Source organism: Pseudogymnoascus verrucosus (genome assembly GCF_001662655.1).
Source record: "Pseudogymnoascus verrucosus strain UAMH 10579 unplaced genomic scaffold scaffold_15, whole genome shotgun sequence".
NCBI classification, from domain to species: domain Eukaryota; kingdom Fungi; phylum Ascomycota; class Leotiomycetes; order Thelebolales; family Thelebolaceae; genus Pseudogymnoascus; species Pseudogymnoascus verrucosus.
Genome location: NW_017263666.1, coordinates 494,858 through 514,946, shown reverse-complemented (window position 1 = coordinate 514,946; position 20,089 = coordinate 494,858). Strand labels below are relative to the sequence as shown.

General features: G+C 48.5%; 7 protein-coding genes across 7 annotated transcripts; 3 read left to right on the top strand and 4 right to left on the bottom strand.

Annotated features, from left to right (window-relative positions):
- Positions 1 to 130: 130 nt before the first annotated feature.
- VE01_05119 (uncharacterized protein) lies at positions 131 to 2,098 on the bottom strand. The gene is made up of 4 exons (XM_018274585.2): positions 1,528 to 2,098; positions 1,227 to 1,337; positions 479 to 1,180; positions 131 to 429 (listed from the first exon to the last, which is right to left on the bottom strand). Exons 1-4 carry the CDS (start codon positions 1,942 to 1,944, stop codon positions 385 to 387), a joined length of 1,275 nt encoding a protein of 424 aa, XP_018131545.2. The 5' UTR covers positions 1,945 to 2,098; the 3' UTR covers positions 131 to 384.
- Positions 2,099 to 2,147: 49 nt separating this feature from the next.
- On the bottom strand, positions 2,148 to 4,005 carry VE01_05118 (uncharacterized protein). Its single transcript, XM_059463671.1, has 3 exons — positions 2,689 to 4,005; positions 2,539 to 2,641; positions 2,148 to 2,491 (listed from the first exon to the last, which is right to left on the bottom strand). The coding sequence occupies exons 1-3, from the start codon at positions 3,329 to 3,331 to the stop codon at positions 2,176 to 2,178; spliced, it is 1,062 nt and encodes a 353-aa protein (XP_059319795.1). The 5' UTR covers positions 3,332 to 4,005; the 3' UTR covers positions 2,148 to 2,175.
- Positions 4,006 to 4,090: 85 nt separating this feature from the next.
- VE01_05117 (uncharacterized protein) lies at positions 4,091 to 8,963 on the top strand. Its single transcript, XM_018274583.2, has 6 exons — positions 4,091 to 4,445; positions 4,552 to 4,988; positions 5,075 to 5,717; positions 5,771 to 5,795; positions 5,853 to 6,449; positions 6,503 to 8,963. The coding sequence occupies exons 1-6, from the start codon at positions 4,268 to 4,270 to the stop codon at positions 8,784 to 8,786; spliced, it is 4,164 nt and encodes a 1,387-aa protein (XP_018131494.1). The 5' UTR covers positions 4,091 to 4,267; the 3' UTR covers positions 8,787 to 8,963.
- A 685-nt stretch (positions 8,964 to 9,648) lies between these two features.
- On the top strand, positions 9,649 to 10,165 carry VE01_05116 (uncharacterized protein; the record flags this gene model as incomplete). Its single annotated transcript, XM_018274582.1, has 2 exons — positions 9,649 to 9,954; positions 10,016 to 10,165. The coding sequence occupies 2 exons, from the start codon at positions 9,649 to 9,651 to the stop codon at positions 10,163 to 10,165; spliced, it is 456 nt and encodes a 151-aa protein (XP_018131541.1).
- A 282-nt stretch (positions 10,166 to 10,447) lies between these two features.
- VE01_05115 (uncharacterized protein) lies at positions 10,448 to 11,072 on the bottom strand. The gene is made up of 3 exons (XM_018274581.2): positions 10,986 to 11,072; positions 10,615 to 10,938; positions 10,448 to 10,524 (listed from the first exon to the last, which is right to left on the bottom strand). The coding sequence occupies exons 1-3, from the start codon at positions 11,063 to 11,065 to the stop codon at positions 10,494 to 10,496; spliced, it is 435 nt and encodes a 144-aa protein (XP_018131540.2). The 5' UTR covers positions 11,066 to 11,072; the 3' UTR covers positions 10,448 to 10,493.
- A 1,129-nt stretch (positions 11,073 to 12,201) lies between these two features.
- Positions 12,202 to 13,092, top strand: VE01_05114 (uncharacterized protein; the record flags this gene model as incomplete). The annotated part of the gene is made up of 3 exons (XM_018274580.1): positions 12,202 to 12,219; positions 12,269 to 12,679; positions 12,742 to 13,092. 3 exons carry the CDS (start codon positions 12,202 to 12,204, stop codon positions 13,090 to 13,092), a joined length of 780 nt encoding a protein of 259 aa, XP_018131539.1.
- A 994-nt stretch (positions 13,093 to 14,086) lies between these two features.
- On the bottom strand, positions 14,087 to 20,010 carry VE01_05113 (uncharacterized protein; the record flags this gene model as incomplete). The annotated part of the gene is made up of 5 exons (XM_018274579.2): positions 19,305 to 20,010; positions 18,837 to 19,220; positions 18,594 to 18,751; positions 15,470 to 18,542; positions 14,087 to 15,069 (listed from the first exon to the last, which is right to left on the bottom strand). Exons 1-5 carry the CDS (start codon positions 19,327 to 19,329, stop codon positions 14,087 to 14,089), a joined length of 4,623 nt encoding a protein of 1,540 aa, XP_018131543.2. The 5' UTR covers positions 19,330 to 20,010.
- Between the last annotated feature and the right edge of the window lie 79 nt (positions 20,011 to 20,089).

Sequence of the window (20,089 nt, the reverse complement as noted above, 5' to 3'; positions counted from 1 at the left end):
TTTTCATTTTTATACTCGAGTAGTACTCGTAGTACTCGAGTACTACTCGAGTACTACTCTACTCGAGCCCAAAAAACAGTACTCTACTCGAAGATCTCTGAGTAGTACTCTGAGTAGTACTCGGGCAACACTGAGGTTTAAGGTAATATAATTTTTTTTTTTAGTATCATTTCAGTAACTAGCTCAAGAAGGGTCACGATATGATACTCATAGCCCCAGGTAATCAGAAGCCGTTAATTGACAGATAGCTGTTGTAAATATTTCAAATAACAATGATTTATCACCCCCTCGTTGACCTTTGCCCACGATAACTTCCACCAGCCTTTAAGCCCCACGAGTATTCTCCCGCAAATTGAAACAAGAGTCCCATACGAACGGAAAACTCTACCTTCTGGGTGTAGGGCGGTTTGCCATTTCAGTATCGGGATCCTGTGACTTGTTAATCAGATGTTTCTTGTTTTATTCTTAGCTTACTTACCTGGTTTGAGGGGTCAGATGCAATAACTTCCCGAAGCCATGCCAAAAAACCAATGATAAGATCAAAGGTTTTTAAAACAAGTAATCGAATGGCGTAAAAAAGAAGCAGCCAGTTTGAGGGTCTAGGTCCCTCATCTTGGCGTGGGAATACCTCAAAAGCCTTGGCCCTCTTTGGCCAATCTGTAGATAATTTGTCATTTACCACAATTATTTTCTTCTTTCCATTGCCATCAATCCGTGAGTTATTCCCTGAGCTGCCCTCCCTCGTAGAATTGTTCACTGAGCCACCTTCATTTGTTGAGTTATTCACTGAGCTGCCCTCATTTATTGAGTTGTTCACTGATCTGCCCTCATGTCTTGAGTTGTTTACTGATCCGACTTCCCTCATCGAGTTGCTCACTGAGTTGCGTACATTCGTTGAGTTGTTCACTGAGCTCCGTGCACTCGTCGTGTTTTTTACTGAGCTACCCTCTGGATCGCCTTGTGGGTTGTCTTCTGAGTCGTATTTTGAATTATCCTTTTCATTCGCCATCCTCGCCAGTAGAATACTGCGGGGGACAGAAAACAGGCGCCGAAGCCCTGATATGAGTAGGTTCAAATTGAATACGATGAAATAGGTGATGAAACCGATGATAGCGGCAAATGCGCCTGGTATCACGATTCCAGGGTATTTCTCATTAACGCCAGGTATGCTCCACAGTGACTAGATTGTTTAGTATTTGTATAAAAAGATAAAATGAGCCACTTACTGCGCTAAAAGCTAAGGGAAGAAAGAATATTGTCACGAAAGCCAGCAGCTGAACGTTCTCTCCAAGAATTCGAGACTGCCGGCTTTCCATGACGCCGCTTGCACTAAAAAGCTAGAATAGTTAGCTGGAGAATCGCGGTACTCGTCCGGCCCAAAAAATTCCATAGGGGTTTGCTGGGTAGATAGTATAATTTCTAAAATTATACACTCTAGGATTTGATCGGTTGCGCGGCACAATCCCTACCCCAGAAGGACTTTTGAGTCGCCCGAGTCTCAAGAGAATTACTTATTTGGAGACATACCCCATCTCGCAATACTTTCATCTCGTCCCGCTTCTTCACTAGCTGATCACGAATGCCATCAAGATTCTTGTAGGCTTGATCGAAATCATCTATCGCTTGCTGATAGGTTGCTTCGACTTTTTCACTTCTAGCGATCACCCCCCTACGACGCTCGACCTTCTCGCGAGCTTCTGTTCGAAACATCGATAGTTCCCACAACGTCTCTGCTACGCTTTGCTCAAATGAACTCAAACATCCAATAGCCCAGAAGTAGAATCTAGATCTCCGAAAATTGCTGTCGTCGTATAGCAGATGCACATATTTTTCGCCATCCATAAAACTGATGTTTTCGCCATCACATTCTTTTTGAACTTCATCGTAGAGTTTCTGCCAATGATCAACAATGATGTTGACGGCTGTGGTGATCACCTCCATCATTGTATCTATCACATGGCTACCGTATACGGCAGGAAAGCGCAAATATTGAATATGATCGCCACTACCATAGAAATTTGATGGTGCTAATATAGTTATAGTCCATCTGCCTCCTGTCTGTCGAGTTTCTCGAGAAAAATGAATCTAATTAACAGAGTTAGATTGTCTTGTAAGATGAAAGCAAAATAACATATCCCATGAAGCCACGGCTTCATGGGATATGTTATTTTGCTTTCATCTCACTGTAATGCATGCTTTCCTGAACAGTTTCCCACCAAAATCGCTAATAGAATATATACGACCAGTAGACCAGGAATCTGACTCAGTATGCGACTGGCATAGTTGGAAAAACGTCGTGTGAAATATATATCCGCCCAAGACAACAACACGTTTAATACTTCTGCGCCGTTCTGCACATTCAATATGGAGATCAACTACGTCGATAAGATGGTAACTCCAAATATTCGGGCGTGAAAAAATTAAAGGGCAAATCTCGTGAGCAAACGTGGACTTAATCTTCTTAGCCACTTCAGAGGCTCCTTCCAACCGGCTACACAAAGTCAGTGGTGAGATCTTAAAGTAGGGTAATATTCAGACAGTATCCTGTGATATTTTGTAGATTCGTTAACCCAAAACCATGCCATAGAATATTGTATAGGGCATTTTTGTCCTTCATATTTAGGATGAAGATTATTGTTAACTTCATTTGATTAGTAGGATAATCGTTGATGGCGACTAATGACTTACGTATTGTACCGGAACGTGTGTTGTACAACTCGTCCACTATTGGGAAATCAATAATATCAAGCTTCACCAAACCGTCCAACTGTGATACTGTTTCTAAATATTTCGCAATAACCCCTATTCTACGTTTTACCTCGTCTGGTTCAAATCCCTCCAGGAAGGCCTGGCTAAATAGCAAGGGGTAAGTTGGGTTATGCGGTATTCTGTCGCCAAATCCAATAACCTCCCCAAATTCGGGCATATTTGCGATATTAGACATGGCAGGCTCCGCCACACTTTCTACATCGCCCTTTCTTCCCCAAGAAGTCCACTCTTCTGCTTCGTCGTCATGTTGTTGGTTCTCGTTTTCTGCTTCATTCTCGTCTGCTTGATTCGCATCGTCTGCTTCCTTCTCGTCTTCTTGATTTTCCTCGTTTACTCCACCCTCGCCTTCTTGCTCATTGCCGCTTTGCCCTTCGTTCTTATCATCTTCTCTGTCACTGTGTCTTTCTGCATCTCCGGAATCGTGGGCGCTGTCCTCGGATAGACCAGAAGGGCGGGGGTGGTTCTGCTGAGACAAGAGAAGTTCGACAGGCTTGAGGGTAGCCAAGATACCACCCAACAGGTCCTCATTCGTAGTATGCTTCTCCAATTCGCCAGGTTCCATCGCTCACTGCGATGATTCGGATTTGGTATCCAAGTAATCGAAGGAGGAGCAAGTAGATGACTCTTCAAGGACGAGGCTAGCCTTGGCGGTAGTGGTTTCTCTCTAACTTGAGATCTGGAAGCTGACAAAGGTGCGTAATGTATCCTTTTGCACACTTGCAACACTAGAATTGACCTGTGGGTAATCTTAGGAGACGACACATATATATATTTCAAAGCTAGGAGCGAGCGGGAAAGTCGTGCGGCTGTTATGCACATGCACAACACCCCAGGAGGCTACAATAGGCAACACCCCCCCACGTATTATTCCTTTCTTATTTGTTTGTCAAAAAACACCGAACATGGTTCGGGCGCTTAACATGTGGAGTGCAATAAACTAAACACAAGGGTTTGGGTTATTCGCCCTGTTCCTGTTACACAACCTGTCCAATCATCATAAATATTACACTCGACGTGCTTTTTGGGCATGCGATTTTTCCATCGAGCATATTATGCTCGAACTGCCCTTGCTTGTGGTATCTCCGCGGGGTACCACCGGCAATACAGCGCCAGTTCGAACATACTGGATGTGACAGCTCGTGCGAGAACCGTCAACTAAAATCCGAGATGGAACCCCCATTCCAATCCGGATAAATTGTACACTTGTGTTTCCACCAGCGGAGATCTAAAAGATCGACACTCGCGCGGTGCTGGTATTTGTGGAGTTGGTGGTTGATGGAAGTTACATGTCACTATGGTATATTGTAAGACTCTTCTTATTGGCCAATAGCCACAGTTTATTTTTGGGCTTTTATGTCGAAGGATTACCCCGCGGTCCGATATGGGTTTCTTGGAGACGGGGGGGATCCTCTACTGAACCGTAAACCTCATTATCTTAAACCTAACAGAGGTAAACTAGCTACTACCACGGCATTGGTTTTTATTAGATTTCAGAGCAATGGCTGGCTCCAAGACTAGCCCCACAATAACGGGCCGGGGCGCTGAGAATAATCCTCAACCTCCAACACCAAATGTGGCTACGAAAGACCGTTTTCGTTTCCGAAGTTTAATTTCCAAGAATAAGAACCCGACAAATGGTTCGGCATCTGCGTCCAATAGTGTGACCACACTCACAGGTGAGTTTCCAACACCGCGGGGCTGTAATGGGTTTACTGGGTAGGGTGGAGCTCAGCGACAGAGCTATGAGAAACTGTCAACTGGTACTTACTAGATGTTTCCCAGGAAATGCAGCTCCAGGTTCGTCATCCGCGGTGCCTGTCACCACACCTAACCCAAACTCGGGATTGGATACGTTCGCTACCGCAACCGAGGCTCCGATTTCTGAGCTATGGAACGAAGCATGGGATGAACTTCGGAAGAATACCGCCCTATTCGAGGATTACGAAAAGAGACTCACCGCTTCCTCATCTTCTGTGGGGCTTCCAAGCTTCGAAAAGTGTGAGAGGGCCCAGATGATGAAAGTACTACTAGAAAAGAAGATTGACGAACTGGAAAGTGGACAGTGGAAGATCGGGTTTCAAAACAATCAATTTGCTGTAAAGGACCTGATTGAGCCAGTTGTTGGAGTGATAGATTGGGCGAAAGAGTATATCGGTAAGGCAGCGCAGGCTTCGCCTTATTCTTCTGTTGCTTGGGCTGGTGTTTGTCTCTTGTTGCCGGTAAGGTTCCTTTGGTTTCCTGGCGCATCCACTCCATGCTACAGTACACCGAATATTAAGAAAAGAAATCATACTAACACGGATAGCTTGTGTTGAATCCTGGGGAGCAAGAAGCCGCACGAGCAAAGTGCCTTGAGGGCATTGCTGCTCTACTACGCCAATGCTCAATTAGAGAAGCTTTGTACCGGAATAGCTACGATGACAACACGGAAAGAAAGGAGGCAAACTTGACAGTACATATAAGTTATCGGGAAGAACTAAAGATACTATACGTCAAAATTCTCACGTTTCAGGCTACCTGCCTTTGCCATCTTTCGTATCGCACTGGAGGGAGAATCATACGTGATATGGCTATCTGGACCGATTGGGATGAGTTATCGACAGCTATTGACGTCCAGAAAGAACGCATGGGCGAAATCGAAACGCAGTGGAGAGATTTCAAGTTACAAGATCAGTGGAACAAGGAAAAAAAGCGCCACAGTGAACATATGAACTATCTTGATCCAATGTCCAATGAGATTCGCCGCATAAGAGAGGTCACTGAAAAGGCACAAAATGACAAGTTTCGGCTGGGTCTCCTACAATGGCTATCGTCGGAAGATTTTTCTGCAAGATACAACGACATCTGGAGCAGGCATGAGGAATCGACTGGCGATTGGTTAATTGAAAATAACCGCTACCATGATTGGAAGAAAAAACAAAGTTCTTTCCTTTGGCTTTATGGAAAAGGTATGTCCTGAGAATACCTGCCATATATGAGACAATATTAACAGGTACCCTAGCTGGATCTGGAAAATCATACTTAAGGTATGTATCAATCGTATTATTAGCTTTTACAATCGATATAGCTGACCATACATGTAGCGCCCCTGCGATTCACAGCCTTACAGGCTCCTGTGAAAATTCGCCATATAAAGCGCTTGCTTACTACTACTTCAGCTTCACTGAGCAGCCGGAACAAGACGCATCTAGAATGCTCAGCTCAATGATAAGACAGCTGTGTGGAGCAAGACCAGACAGCCCAGCCTGGCTGAATAACCTAGGGTCTACTTTCCGAGATAAAGGGGCTCGTCCTACGCTAGAGCATCTTGAGGGTGCACTATGGAACGCAGTCGAGGGATTTAACGCCGTCTACTTAATTATCGACGCCTTAGATGAGTGTACAACGTCGAAAAGTACGAGAGCGACTTTGATGAAAAGTTTGGTCAAGCTTCAAAAATGTTCACCCCCTAACGTGCATATTCTTGTTACGAGCCGGAAAGAGCCAGATATCGAGGCTGCCTTGGATAGAATGCCTCTTGCTTCAGAAGAGAAGATCGATCTGTTTGAATTTCGTGACGCAGTGAACCACGATATGGATATCTATTTGCAGCAGAAGCTCGATTCTCCCGAATTTGACAACATGTCGGATGACACAAAGACACTCGCAAGGAGTTTGTTGCTTGAGAAGGCCGATGGCATGTACGTATATGAAATGTTTCTATAGTTGTTACAGAACACTAATTTAAGTTCAGGTTTCAATATGTAGCCCTTCAGCTTATCGAGATAGAAAATAGTCTAGGGGAAGATATACCTAAACTCCTGGCAAATTTGCCACAAGGTCTTGACGAGACGTATATCCGTATGCTCAAGAGTATTGACTCTCGGTATTATCCAATAGTCTATCGAATTCTTCTATGGATCGCAATGTCTAAGGAACCATTAAGTCCCAAAATGCTCGCCGAAGCAGCAGTCATTGACCCAAGGGCAGAATCTCCATTTGATCCACGAAAAAGAATGAAAGGGCTTGAAAAACCAAAAGGATTGCTGAAGTTGCTACCCGGCTTGCTTCGTGAGGAAGAGCAAGTCCGACGCGGCAATGTTGGATATAGGCTGTGGATTAAGTTCTCGCATTTTTCGGTCCAGGAGTTTCTCTTTTCAACTAATCTAAGACTAAATCCAATAGAAGAAGTCTCAAGATATGCGTTGCACAAAGATGAAGCAAACCATTTTATGGCCGAGTCCTGTATTTGCTACCATCTATACGCTAGCCAAGTTAAAGACGTAACGAAAGACAACTACCAGAAGCTTTTCCCTATCTGGAAGTACGCAAATTCATACTGGGCGGAGCATATGGAAGATCTTGATGAGGAGCTTTGGACGCTTCCGTTAAAGGAGAAGGTGCTTCTTGCCCTTAAACCAAACACGGACAGCTTCCTTAGCATGATACGGATGTGTCACATCGGATTGACGTATTCTTACCATCCATCGATCAATCCGGATCCTTATTCAGCAAATCCTGTGTATTACATCTCTGCAAATAGATATCAACGGGTTTTGTCATTCTACTTGAAAGAATTGGATACTAAGCAACTTGACGCTCAGATCAACTGTCAACTAATCAAAGCGCCAGGTTCTTTTGGTAGCCCACTTCAAGCTGCAGCATATCATGGCGGAGATAAAATAATCAAGCTGCTTATACAACGGGGAGCAGATGTTAATGCGCAAGGTGGGTATTTTGGCAACGCCCTGCAAGCAGCAGCATCATTAGGCCAACAAGAAGAGATAGTCATGCTCCTTTTAGAACATGGGGCTGATGTTAACGCTCAAGGTGGACATTATCACACTGCCCTTCTAGCTGCGTTACATGGAAACTCAGAAGAAATAGTGGAGCTTCTTATATCACAGGGGGCTGACATCAACGCCCAAGGTAGATATGGTGAAACTGCCTTACATGCTGCAGCATGTTCTAGCTCAGAAAAAGTAATAAGGCTGCTCCTAGAACTTGGGGCTAATGTCAACGGTCAAGGTGGATATCATGGAAATGCCTTACAAGCAGCAGCGTGTAGGGGGAGGGAAGAAATAGTTAGGCTTCTCCTAGAATATGGGGCTGACGTCAACGCCCAAGATGGAGGCTATGGCAATGCATTGGAAGGAGCAGCAATGGGAAGACAAAGCGGATCAGAAGAAATGGTGAAACTCCTTCTAAAGCTAGGCGCAGATGTTAATGCTCAAGGTGGAATGTATGGCAACGCCTTACAGGGGGCAGCATCTTCTGGAAATAAAGGAATAGTAAAGCTACTCATAGAGCTGGGTGCTAATGTTAACGCGCAAGGTGGAAAATTTGACACTGCTCTACAAGCAGCAGCAGCCTGTAGACAAGAAGGGGTAGCCAAGCTACTTCTACAACGGGGTGCGGACGTTAAGTGTCAAGGCGGGCTGTATGGCAATGCCTTACAAGCAGCAGCAAGGGATGGATCAGAGAAATTAGTCAAACTTTTTCTAGAGCATGGGGCTGACGTTAATGCTCAAGGTGGAAAGTATGGCACTGCCTTACAAGCTGCAGCATCATCATATTGGGCCTCTGTAGAAATAGTCAAGCTGCTACTAGAAAAGGGGGCCGACGTCAACGCTAAAGGCGGAGAGTACGGCAATGCCTTACAAGGAGCAGCTTCAGGAGGATTGGTGGACATTATCAAGCTCATGCTAGAACATGGAGCGGATATTAACGCTGAAGGTGGACACCTTGGAAGTGCTTTACAAGCAGCAGCAACAACGGGGTCAGAAGACATTGTCAAGCTGCTTCTAGATCATGGGGCTAATGTCAACGCCCAAGGCGGATTCTATGGCACTGCCTTACAGGCAGCAGCATCACCATCACCATACGGTTCAGAAGAAGTAGTCAAGCTCCTTTTAGAACATGGGGCTGACGTCAATGCTAAAGGAGGTAAGTATGGGAGCGCCCTAAAGGCTGCACAGAATTGTTATGAGGATGACATCATGGATCTCCTTCTTGCACATGGTGCGGCAGAACAATAGGATAGAAACCGGGGGGTTTCTGTTGTCCTGGCTAAGACGATGGCGACTAACTCGGCTCGTCTATTTTCATGTCAGGTATTACTCGTGTTCAAATATCTGACAAGCTATTAGAATGATTACTTTGAACATATACAGCGATGTAAGGTCTCTTGAATAGTTAGGGTAATTCTATGAAGAATCACTGATGCTGATATTGGCCCAATGTCCAGCCCTGTGTGGTATCCGTATCTGATACCCTGCACAACCTGAATGGGTTAGTAAAATTAACTATGAAGTGAGTCATCCACAGATGGCATAAGCCTGATATATTAATTGCCAGCAGTTTGCCAATAAATGTGCTAGAGAAGGGTATAATACATGCCATTATCGGTGACATATTAGCGCCGTTCGTGGTTCTGTACGTAAATTAAACGCGGGAAGTAAGAGGTAAGAAAATTAGACTCTGCTTTAGTACGGACTATAGTCATTTAACACCAAACTAAATAAACGTACCTTACGTTAGTGGCATGCTATTGTTATAGGAAGGCACTACTCGTAGTGGTGACCACTGGCACATATATATATTGTTATCACCTGCCATTCGTGAACGAACAGGCTTCCACATCCACCGCCCATAACCCGACATATAGTTTTATTAAACTATCCCATCTTCAACATGCTCCATCAAGCTCTTTCTGCAAGAGGGGTCCTCTTATCAAAGATATATAGGCCCAGACACAGCGAAACCCAACGCTGTTTAGCTACCGGCCAGCATCGCGCCTTCCATATCTTTTCCAGCGAGTTACACCTCTCCATCCGAGCACCGGGAATCATTAAAATTTCTACAGGGTTACGCTATAACGACCACAACAACTCCTACGTCATGACTCCGGGCAGAACCAGGTCTCTCAGCACGATCTCTCCAAACAGCAACTATCGCGTCATGGTACCAAAATCAAACACGGAATCGGAGGCGACAATAAACGGCATCAAGTCAAAACTGCAAGCACTAGAGAACAAGATCAACACAGAAACCGAATTCCACCAACAAGATGCCAAGTTTAACTCATTCTCCTATGACATGCGCAGTCGAGACATATCTTATATCTACGAGTCCGAACTGCGCAGCCGCCAGAATGAGCTAGGCAATAAATTTTATACGCAAAAGATCTGGCAGCTCTACTCCGCTGTAAGTTTTCTAGCTCAATAGTTTATCTATGCTGGTATGCTGGTATGCTGACGTATTCAAGATTATCGCCTTAGTGGCGGTGTTTATCGGCGTTTTGAGTGCCTTGTCTGCTGTCGATCTGGCACGCAGTAATAGGGAGTTGGAGAGGCTTTATAAGAAGAAGCGTCGTGAAAACAAACAAAGGGAGGATACACTGGCAATAGAACAGTAGCCGAGAACTTCCATCCTTAGTTTGGTTTTCATTCTAGAAGACTTCAATATAAGCTCAATATATGATAAATCGCAGGTGATAAGTTAAGCTTACCTTAGCAGGATCCATGCTTGAGACAGGATCAGCGGAGAGAGATTCCGGACAGTTGGTGATTTCCAGAGATATTTAAGCTTGTAGATTTGACTACATTGTACTAATATTCTATAAAGAACGCATATGTGCGCTGATGTTGCATCTCTACAAACAAAGTTCAACAGAATATGAGCAGTGCGTAATTCAAACATTTGCTTCCGTGAAGGGCCTCCCTCGATCATTCTTGGTACTCCTTCTAACACTGCCCATTAACGTTACAAAAGTGCCTATCACATCAATTAGCCAAATCCTCTTCAAAACCCCCACCTCTTCTTCTTTCCCTCCCAATGTTACGTTTCACAGATGTAATAACTTACCAGGAAACCCCCGTAACACTGAACTCATGTCCGTTCGTCAACGAATTCCATGCCGCCACCGATAAATCGACGTGGTTCTCATCGCACCCCGCACAGGTGTCCTGCACTGTGACGATAATAGTATTGCCGGCCCCACCTACGCTATTATCGGTTGTGGGACCGGTGTTGGTGACTTGGATCTTCCGTCCACAGTAAGGGCCCGGGGCATGCTGGGTCATCCAGAAGGGACTGATTGCTACGGTCATGGAGCTGTCGGGGGTGGAGACGCCGCAGGAGCCAAGGGCGCCCGTTGGGTTTGGGTTGACGGAGCCGATACCGTCGTGGCTGAGGGGATTAGTGAGGGGGGTTGAGGGATAGAGAGTGGGACACACGTGATGCGCTTCTCATTGGGGAGAGCGTTTGTTACGCCGACAGCCGCCAGGATGGTTATAATGGAGGTTGAGATAAGCATTTTGTGGTTGAGGATGTGATAATCGTTTGAGTCGATTACTGAATTAGATTGGAATGTTTCAATGATACTGTTCGTCACTAATATTATGGAGGAAGGCTATCCCTTTATATTCCCCAACTCAAGTCGACAAAGTGATACTGCCAAAGTTCCACTTCGTCGACTTGGGTCTTCATCTTCTTCGGAGGAAGCTTAGTGCCAATAAAGTTTTTGCTTATTTAGCATAACCATCAAGGTTACTCCATCAAACCACACTTGGCACTCCTACCCCTGGAGATTGAGTCGGGTAGCCCGAGATTCCGCAGAGTGATAAATCGGCACCGGTTCTAGTCAACAGGTAACGTTACCTGCAAACCGCTGGAAACTCTATTATTTGCCCATTTAGACCGAGCTGCCGCCGCCAAGAAGAAGCTAAACCGATTGGTGCAGCAGTTAAAAGTATCTATTACGTGGGGGGGTCCTAGCGGCTCCCCTGCTAGGCTTAAATTTATCTTTAACGGCCGATCTTTTAAACGTGCGTGCGCGATATCCAGGTACTACCCTCCCTATTGAGCTAGCGGCGAAGTCGGCAATTCGTTTCTCACTTGGAGGGATTTTATAACAGTCGGCGTTTACTAACTGAAGTAGACAATGGGCTTAGCTCTACTATTAAAGAATCTAGACCGATGGGAAAACTACGCTACATTTTTCCAACGTGTTCAATGAGGGTTATAATGATTTGAATCTTTGTATTCTACTACTTACCTACCAACTGCGCACGTTCGCCGCGATACATGTGGAGCAGAAGTATTCGAGTAAAGACGGCAGTCATCAGTCAATGTGAGCCATCGGATTTGCCGCCGTCCATCTCCCCCTCTTAAGAATCACGTAACGTTAACGTTAATGTTGCATACAATCTATACCGCAGGGTCACGCTCGGCTTCTCTCAGGATGTGACAAGGGCAATGCATTAGAACGGCAATTCATGAGGCCTACTGGAATTTAAAAGAGGGTGGGAAGATAGGAGCGTCGAAAATGCATATAAAGGACCATGTTAAGACCTCTCTAGGTTTTAATAATCAGCCATACATTTGTCGAGTTTATCAGTATCTTCTACAGTGTAATCTTTGTTAGGTTCAAATTATCAAAATATCTTTATCATGTTTGTCACTTATATGGTAACAACCCCAAGGTCTTTTAAAGGCCAATTTTCTAACAGATATAAAGTCAATCCTGTGCTTGGCACTGAGCCCAGCTATTGCCGCTCCTTTGGATCAATCATCTTCTCTTGCCCAGCAGTCCCCTGCCTCCTGGAGAAATGATGGAAGCTTAGTTGGTGGCGGTGCAAAGAGCTTTGCCGTTCTAGTGTCCGATCCAGCAAACGCCAAAGTGACCAACAACCAGGCTGTGACAATCACCGATAGTGGCACCGCAGGCTCAGACAACCACCTCACCAACTGTGGCCCCGCGAGCGCCTACCCGCGATATGGCACAGGTGGTGTGTGGATGAACTACCCTGATATGTTCAACAAGAACAAGCAGAGCATGAGAAACAATGGCGCAACCGACGAGGAAATCGGAAGAATCTACAACTCTATTAATACGATTGCCGCTGCATCGCTAGTGGATCGACGAGTGGTAAGTCCTTATTCTTTCCATGATTGGTGGAGATCAGGAGAGGGTACTAACAAACATTTAAGATTCTGGCAGTTATCATGCAGGAGTCCCATGGTAACCCCCGTGTTGGTTCCACTACGTCTCATGATGGAGTTGGAAACCCCGGCTTGATGCAGTCGCATCAAGGTGTGACCTGCTTTGGCCAGGCAGCGCCTTGCCCTCAGTCGATTATTGACCAGATGGTTCGTGACGGGACGCAGGGAACTTCGTCAGGCGATGGTCTTGTTCAAGGTATCAACATATTCGGCAACGTTTACGAGGCTCTTAGATATTACAACAGTGGCAATGTGGATAAGAGCAATCTGTGCTTGGGAGGGGCGACTGCTTCCTATGTTGCTGATGTTGCCAGCAGACTTACTGGCTGGGTTAACTAAGTTTATTAGTCTACTACGTTCTACCTAGCAACTAAGGAATGAGAGGGGGTAAGTAAGTGATAGTGGCAAGAGACATATTGCAAAAGCGATCTACATAGTTATATTAAAATCGAGGGAGGAGATGAACTTGTAAATAGCATTAATTAAGAGCATATACTTTCTATTATAGGGTTCGTACAGGGTTGTTAGGCTGTAATTATTATATTTTGTACATAACTATATATAAGGTAGTGTATGGGGACGTCTGACATATGGAGGGTAGTCGTCCAAAAATGCCCCACCACAAACTTAGAACCTTCATATCGTCCACCATGAACATCCGACAACCATACGGTCGTGCTCAAATCGAGGACAACATCCAAAAGGCTATAGTTGCGCTGTAATTGAAGGAATGGCTGAAGAAGTTCGAGTACAACGCGTCCAAATGACGTCCTCTCAAACCACGCTTGGGGCGGGCCTATCTTATCGCCGTAGGCCATGCATGGAAGATCTACAGATTCTTAAAATATCCGAACTTTAAAAGAGCTTACTTAAGGCAACTAGAGCCGACACGATATAAAGAAAGCCACTCCTATAAAGATTTCAGCTTAGTTTAATTTCATGTATATTTTAATCATCTCCACCAAAAGATATCACTATGTGAGAATTTCATTTGACGTGATGCTGCTACGAAGACGAGTGTATTTGATGAGATAACTCAGAATGGAGGTTTAAGCATCATTAATTGACAAGCTTTGGGTTCTATCCTACATTCTTATCATTTCTGTTCTAACTAACTATACCAATCTCTCCCCCCCCTAAAAGTGGGTTCACGCGATATATCGCGACAGTAGATGCCCATGGGTGAGTGGGCGAGCATACTAACCAAAGTGAACAAGGTGAATAAGGCGAGTGAGATGGTATCCTCCTCTAATAGACCATGCTGAGGGTCCGCATCCTGATCCGCCCAATATTAAAACTAATCGCTAAGTTGACTTCCTTCATATATTTCCAACTATGGCCACATACTCTCCACAAACAATTCACGGCCATGCTTTTGCCCAAACAACATACTGTACTCATCCTTCATACTCAGCTTTTCACCATCCTTCACATTTGTATCCCACGCAGCCCGATACTTCTGCCTCGAAAGTGTATGTCTCCTCAACGCAATATTCCACGCAAAACTGCTCAGTTCAATACCTGCAAACATGCTACTCCGGAGCAGCACCTCATAATCCACCAGCCCGCGTTGATCCCACGTCATATTGTTCAGCTCCTCCAGGTCTTTGCCCTCAAGCAGATCCTCCTTCATAACGACCATTATATTCTTCAACTTCGCAGCCTTCTTAAACTCCGCCGCCAGCGTCGACTCGCTCGTCACATACACCGTCGACAACCTCGCCGCCTCGGCAGTCTCAAGGAGAAACTTTGATTGCACGTCGTAGCCCGTCCAACCAGCTTTCTTAGCATCCGCCGCAACACGCAAATGCGCGCCGAAAAAGGCGTTGGGAGTGATTTCCCACGGGCCGACTGGGACGCTGTATTTCGTGCGTAACGTGTACAGAGCCGTGGCTGCGAGACGTCGTTGCGGCTCGGGGAACCGTAGAATGCGGCCGAAGTTGTCGGTGAAGGCTTGAGTGTCGTATTTTAAGGGGAAGTTGAGGAGCGGGGTGGCGAGCTCGACGGCGGCCGGCTTGCCTTTGTTGGGAACGGCGTCGAGCCACTTGTCAAAAGCGGGGCGCCACTGCTCGGCGTGCAGAAGAACGGTGCCGGCGAAGACTTCTTTGAGAAGTGATTGCGGTTGGAGGGGGATGAGGTCAGTCTTGACGGTGGGGGGAAGGGTGGCGTGGACAACCATTTCGGGGCAGCCTAAGCGGAGATTGTGGAGGAATTGCGTTTCGTTGAAGAAGTGCGAGAACTTGACGAGGGTTTGGGTGTTCAACAGGGAGATGTCGACGGTATCACGAGGTATGAAATCAGGGACGACGAAGGCGGCTGGAGTTGTTAGCTGCGGCCTTGGAAATGGAAGATATCCATTCAGGTCATCCACCATCACTATCAAGACAACAGACACACGAACATAACAAACGATCCATCATCCATTCCCATCTATCTATGCCCCAACCCCATACATACACACAATAACGCCCACTCCCAACCCCCCCCCCCAAATCTAATTCCAAACCCATAAAACCAGATCCCCAAATCTAACACAAAAAAACACACCCACGTATACCCCCATTCCCCCCACGCGATGCCCCATTTAAAAAAAAATCCAGATCCAAATCTTCATCATAATCATCGTAAAAAAAAACCTCAACGCCCGAATCGAAAAAGGTCTACCCACCCATACTGACTATAATGTCCGTTTACCCTCTAAACCCCCCTCTCCCACGACCCATCTGCTGCTGGAAGTACTGCTGCTGCTGCTGATACGTCACCGGCAACCCAGGGGCAGATTGTTGGCCATACACCCCCATCCCCCCGGGGCTCTGATTGCGTTGCTGAGGCTGTCCATACGCCCCCATCGGGCCAGGAGATTGTGCTCTTCCCTGCGGCTGTCCATACGCCACCCTCGGCCCGGGGCTATGCGACCTATGTCTCCCCTGCCCATACGCGCCCATCGGCCCCGGACTCTGCGCCCTCCCCGGCCCAGGCTGTCCATACGCCGGCCCAGGTCCCGGACTAACCGCTCTACCCCCCGGACTAACCGCCTGTCCCTGCCCATGCACAACCCTCTGCCCCATAGCATGAAGAACACCCTGGCTATTAACCCCCCTAACCACCTCCCTCCTCTCCCGCTCCCTCGCATCAATCGTGCCCACTAACCCCCCCAGCGCCGCGCCAGCACCACGACTAGACGGTCTCGCGGCCTCGCGCTGGAGAGCGTCGAAGGAGGAGTTATTCCGCACGTGTCCGGGTCGACCTCCTCCTGTCCCGATCGGGGGAGTGGGGGTATTAGCGCGTAGGGTGCTTGCGGATGCTTGGCGCGCGTGGCCTTGTGCGACTGCGGCGGCGGCGGCGCGTTGGGCGACGAATTCTTCGGGGGTGAGGCCGCCGGGGGAGGAGGGGAGGGGGGATGTCATGCCTGGTGCCCAGGCGAGGGTGCGGGATGGTTGCTTGGCGTGGGTTTGTCCGCGGTGGGTGGGTGGTTGTGGGGGTTGAGATTGAGATTGGGTTTGTGGTTGATATTGGGGATTGTCTGTGCGTGCGGAGGGTTTGGCGAGCGGGTTGGTGGTGGCGGCGTAGTTGATGGTTGGTCCGAAATCTATGTTTGGGATGTCGGAGGGGGTGTTGGGGGTGGAATCGCCGTAACCGCCTACGGTGCGCATCATCCCGCTGCGGGGTCGATCGTAGGCCGTGCGTGCGGGGACGGATTGGTCGATTGGTGGCGCTTCGGTGGGGGAGTTGGTGTAATTGCTCGTCTCGCTGACGTGACTTAGGTTCGTGGCTTGTCGAGCAACGGGGTCCCCGGGCTGGTTTCCACGCGGCTGGATGCTGTCGAAGGCCTCTTGGTCCATGTACAGGCTGCCGATTGTCGATGCTCCACCAGGAGAGATAGGGTCGCGCGTCAGAGGCCCGATTGGCGTTACTGGGGTCCCGGCTGGAAGTGGCTTGCGCTGGAGACTGTTGCGGTTTGCACTGCGGGGTTGCGAGCCGGGTCTGTCCTCAGATGGAGTTTGAGCGTGTTCTTGGATGTACGGTGGCGGATACGCAGGTACGATGACGGTTGGCCGGACGGCAGTGCGTGGTTGCTGAGCGGTGTTGTCGACAGGATTATAAAACGGCGCTGCACCCGCATCCTCCGGAGCCCGCATCTGCAGCGCCTCCGGGTGCCGTTCGAAAGAGAGTCTATTACCTCCCACTATCACTCCTTCAGCACCAGAAGCCATGTTAGCATTCATCCCAGGGGTAGGGTCGTCGGCGGCATGTACTCCTCTTGGCAATCCCCTCCTCGTCTCATCAGCGACGCGCATCTCCTCCAGGCCCGCGCGGTACTGCGCGACCCCTTGCGTGGCCGCCGCTCCTCCCGCGCCCGCAAACTGCGACAGCGTCCCGTTCGACATGCGGCTCTTGGCGCGCCGCAGCTCGGGCGAGTTCTGCAGTTTCGCGGACGGCGGGAGCGAGCCGGGCGCGTGCGAGAAGGCGGGGGGGCGAGAGACGGGCTCCACGCCGCCGGGGCTGAGCTGGAGATCGCGGAGCTCTTGTGCGGGGGCGCTGGGGGAGTGGTCCTCCTCGTGGTAGGTCGGTTCGGGTGGGGAGGTCGCGTCGTATTCGTGGCGGAGGCCGGAGCTGTGTGGTGGGGGCGCGGGGGGGACGTCGGATCCTTCGTAGAGGGGGAAGCCGTTCTGGAAGCCCTCGGAGGCTGAGCGTGAGTGGTGTTGTGCCTGAGTGGCTGACGGATATGGCGGGTATGGGCCTTCCAGAGGCGGGGCAGAGTCTGTGCGTGGAGCTGGGACGTCAACTGGTGGCGGACCCCATGAAATGGATGGGTTGGAGCGGATAGATGCCCTGTCGTTAAAGCCATCCCTCAATGTATTTCTCCTGCTGCCGCGCCTGCTGCCGCCATTCTGGCTGATGGCAACCATGCGCTTCGCAGTAGAATCCTTCAGTCTCCGCCTCCACTCACCCTCACTCCAGTTCTGGCTTCCCTCGGCCGAGATCAAAGCGGCGACATCAAGAACGTCAAGGTAGCCGTAGCGCCTCTCATTTGGCATGGCGAACATCAAACTCCTCGTGTCGTTCGTATCGGCGACCAACCGGTCAGGTCTTCCGTATAGCGCGAAAGTGTCGAAAACCGGGAAGAGCCATCTCAGCATGATCTCAAAACCGCTAACAGCAGCGTGCACCTCTGGCATAACAAAAACAAAGCCCTCTGTAGACGTCGGCGGGTCTGAGTGAATCGTAATGATACCCTCGAGCTTTATCAAGGTTGACGGTTCAATTAGCGCCTTAGACTGGGGGTAAATCGCAAAGGCCGAAAACGCATCACTAATAGACGCGATCGGCCTTGACTTCTTCGTAACCTTCCTCGATTCGTAGAACTTAATATCGCCCTTCACCACGGGCGGCCTGCTGCGGTCATACGCCGACTTCTTCTTATTGAAGTCCTTCTGTAGCTTGTGCACCTCCTTCTCATCCGGTGGTGTGATGACGCACCAGCACTGTCTCCATGGCGTACCAGCGCCAAATCGCACGCGGACCCAGTCCTCGTACTTGAATGTCGATCGCGCCAGGATGATGTTGATGTTGTTGAGGGACTTGCCCTTACCAGCGATCAGCGCGCCCGTGTACGCCTCCTGCAGGGTAGCGTACTCGAACATGGCCAGGCGGATACCAGCGGTCCACTGCAATAGGGAGTGGTGCGAGTTGAAATGCAGCAGATACCTGTTCTTACCTGCCGTCGATATACTGAGAACATTATTGAGGGGCTGATCGTCATTCGATCTCGTGGGGAGCGACTCGATCTGTGTGATAATGTGAGAATTTGCTGTTGGGCGGATGCTCGGACCACGTACCATTTTGATAGAGGCATCTGTCAAATTTATGAATTTTGGCAGAACCTCGCCCTCTGATCCCGCAGCATCCAGCTCTGCCGCATCCCAGAGCGACAAGATCGTCCCGACAAGCTGCGCGAAGCATTCCGTCCACGTCCTGTCCAAATTTGGCTTCCCTTCTACACGCGTGGGGGTCAGCACTCTATTCCCTCATCCTTGAACCCCAAAATAAAAAATAAAAAATAAACAAAAAAGAGAACATACGGGAATTCTGATCATCGAGCTTGAGAAAGTACCCCTCCTGGTACAGCTTATTGCTATGGCTATTCAGGTACGTAAACACCGGCTGCAGCTCCGGCAGCGTATCCTGCCCCAACTCCATCAGCGGCGGCTGGTATGTCTGCACCATAGATATCGGCCTCGAGTTTGCGCGATTCCGCTGCACCTGCTCGCGCCGTGTGGGCGAGCCCCTAATATTCGAAGGTTGCTGGGGTCCGCGCTGCGGCGACCTCGAGCGGTAAACATCCTGCTGCTGCTGCTGCTCCGGCTTCTCCGGGAAGGACGGGAAGGGGATAGTGTCTCCGGGCGGCGAGGGCGTTTTCGAGCTGCGGGAGTCGCGGTTCGAGAAGTTCGACATGAACGAGAGCACTGTTGGTGGGGGGGGGACACGTTAGTGGGGAGAACACTTTTTGGGGGGTGGTGTGATGTGAGGGCGGGATGTGCGGGACTGACCTCGGTTTTTGGCCATGGTGACCATATCTTGTGATCTCTGAGCTATAAACGAATGTGGTGTCTTTTTTTGTCTAGGTGTAGAAATCCAGGGTTCCGGGTCTTCTCAGGGTCTTGTTCGGTTTTGGAGGTTATTTTTCAAAGGGTGGCCTTTGTTCGTAGTCTTAAGCGCCAAAAAGTGAGACGATGACGGTGTGAAAGCACGGTGGGTCGTTTCCAAGTGGCGTGAATGACGGAGAGTGCGGATAGAGTGGTCGCGGGAGAGAGAGACGTGGGGATATAGCGAGAGGATAGATCTTGAGGTAGTAAAGGAAGAGAAGGTCGGAGAGGTTCGAGAGAGGTCTTGAGATGGTGTTGAGTTAGTTTTCCTGGGGGGGGGATGTGCGGGAATATGTAAAATGCCAATGCCCCAGCCAAGGGCAACTGGCGCAATACTGCGACTATTTACAGTTTCTTGGTTGGAAGAGCTTGGGTTGACTGGTTGGGTGTGGTGGTTAGTGGTTAGCGTTTGGAGGTTGATGTGCCGCTGGAGTGGATACGATGGACGTCACCTCTTTGTTTCTGTCTGCTTGTAGTTTATGTATTGTTGTTGGTAGGGGAAGTACATAGAAAACTAGTAAAACTGCTAAAAACTACTGGGGAGTGAGGGACTAACTGGGGGACTACTACTGGGGACTATGGGGATTACTAACTCACTACTAACTTCACTACTAACTCTACTACTAACTTACCTTTACTACTAACTTTCTCTATAGGAGTTATGGAGAATGGATGTACTTTTAGTAGTT

What these genes read in the sequence shown, in the direction of transcription:
- VE01_05119 (XM_018274585.2), bottom strand. Translation starts at nt 1,944, where the DNA reads ATGATGGAGGTGATCACCACAGCCGTCAACATCATTGTTGATCATTGG. An exon ending in TGAAAGTATTGCGAGATGGG is followed by an intron (nt 1,338 to 1,527) that starts GTATGTCTCCAA and finishes TAACTATTCTAG; the next exon opens with CTTTTTAGTGCAAGCGGCGT. An exon ending in TTCCCTTAGCTTTTAGCGCA is followed by an intron (nt 1,181 to 1,226) that starts GTAAGTGGCTCA and finishes TAAACAATCTAG; the next exon opens with TCACTGTGGAGCATACCTGG.
- VE01_05118 (XM_059463671.1), bottom strand. Translation starts at nt 3,331, where the DNA reads ATGGAACCTGGCGAATTGGAGAAGCATACTACGAATGAGGACCTGTTG. An exon ending in CACACGTTCCGGTACAATAC is followed by an intron (nt 2,642 to 2,688) that starts GTAAGTCATTAG and finishes AATCAAATGAAG; the next exon opens with TTAACAATAATCTTCATCCT. An exon ending in ACAAAATATCACAGGATACT is followed by an intron (nt 2,492 to 2,538) that starts GTCTGAATATTA and finishes GACTTTGTGTAG; the next exon opens with CCGGTTGGAAGGAGCCTCTG.
- VE01_05117 (XM_018274583.2), top strand. Translation starts at nt 4,268, where the DNA reads ATGGCTGGCTCCAAGACTAGCCCCACAATAACGGGCCGGGGCGCTGAG. An exon ending in TCTGGAAAATCATACTTAAG is followed by an intron (nt 5,796 to 5,852) that starts GTATGTATCAAT and finishes CCATACATGTAG; the next exon opens with CGCCCCTGCGATTCACAGCC. An exon ending in CTTGAGAAGGCCGATGGCAT is followed by an intron (nt 6,450 to 6,502) that starts GTACGTATATGA and finishes ATTTAAGTTCAG; the next exon opens with GTTTCAATATGTAGCCCTTC.
- VE01_05115 (XM_018274581.2), bottom strand. Translation starts at nt 11,065, where the DNA reads ATGCTTATCTCAACCTCCATTATAACCATCCTGGCGGCTGTCGGCGTA. An exon ending in CCCAATGAGAAGCGCATCAC is followed by an intron (nt 10,939 to 10,985) that starts GTGTGTCCCACT and finishes TAATCCCCTCAG; the next exon opens with CCACGACGGTATCGGCTCCG. An exon ending in AGTGTTACGGGGGTTTCCTG is followed by an intron (nt 10,525 to 10,614) that starts GTAAGTTATTAC and finishes TTGATGTGATAG; the next exon opens with GCACTTTTGTAACGTTAATG.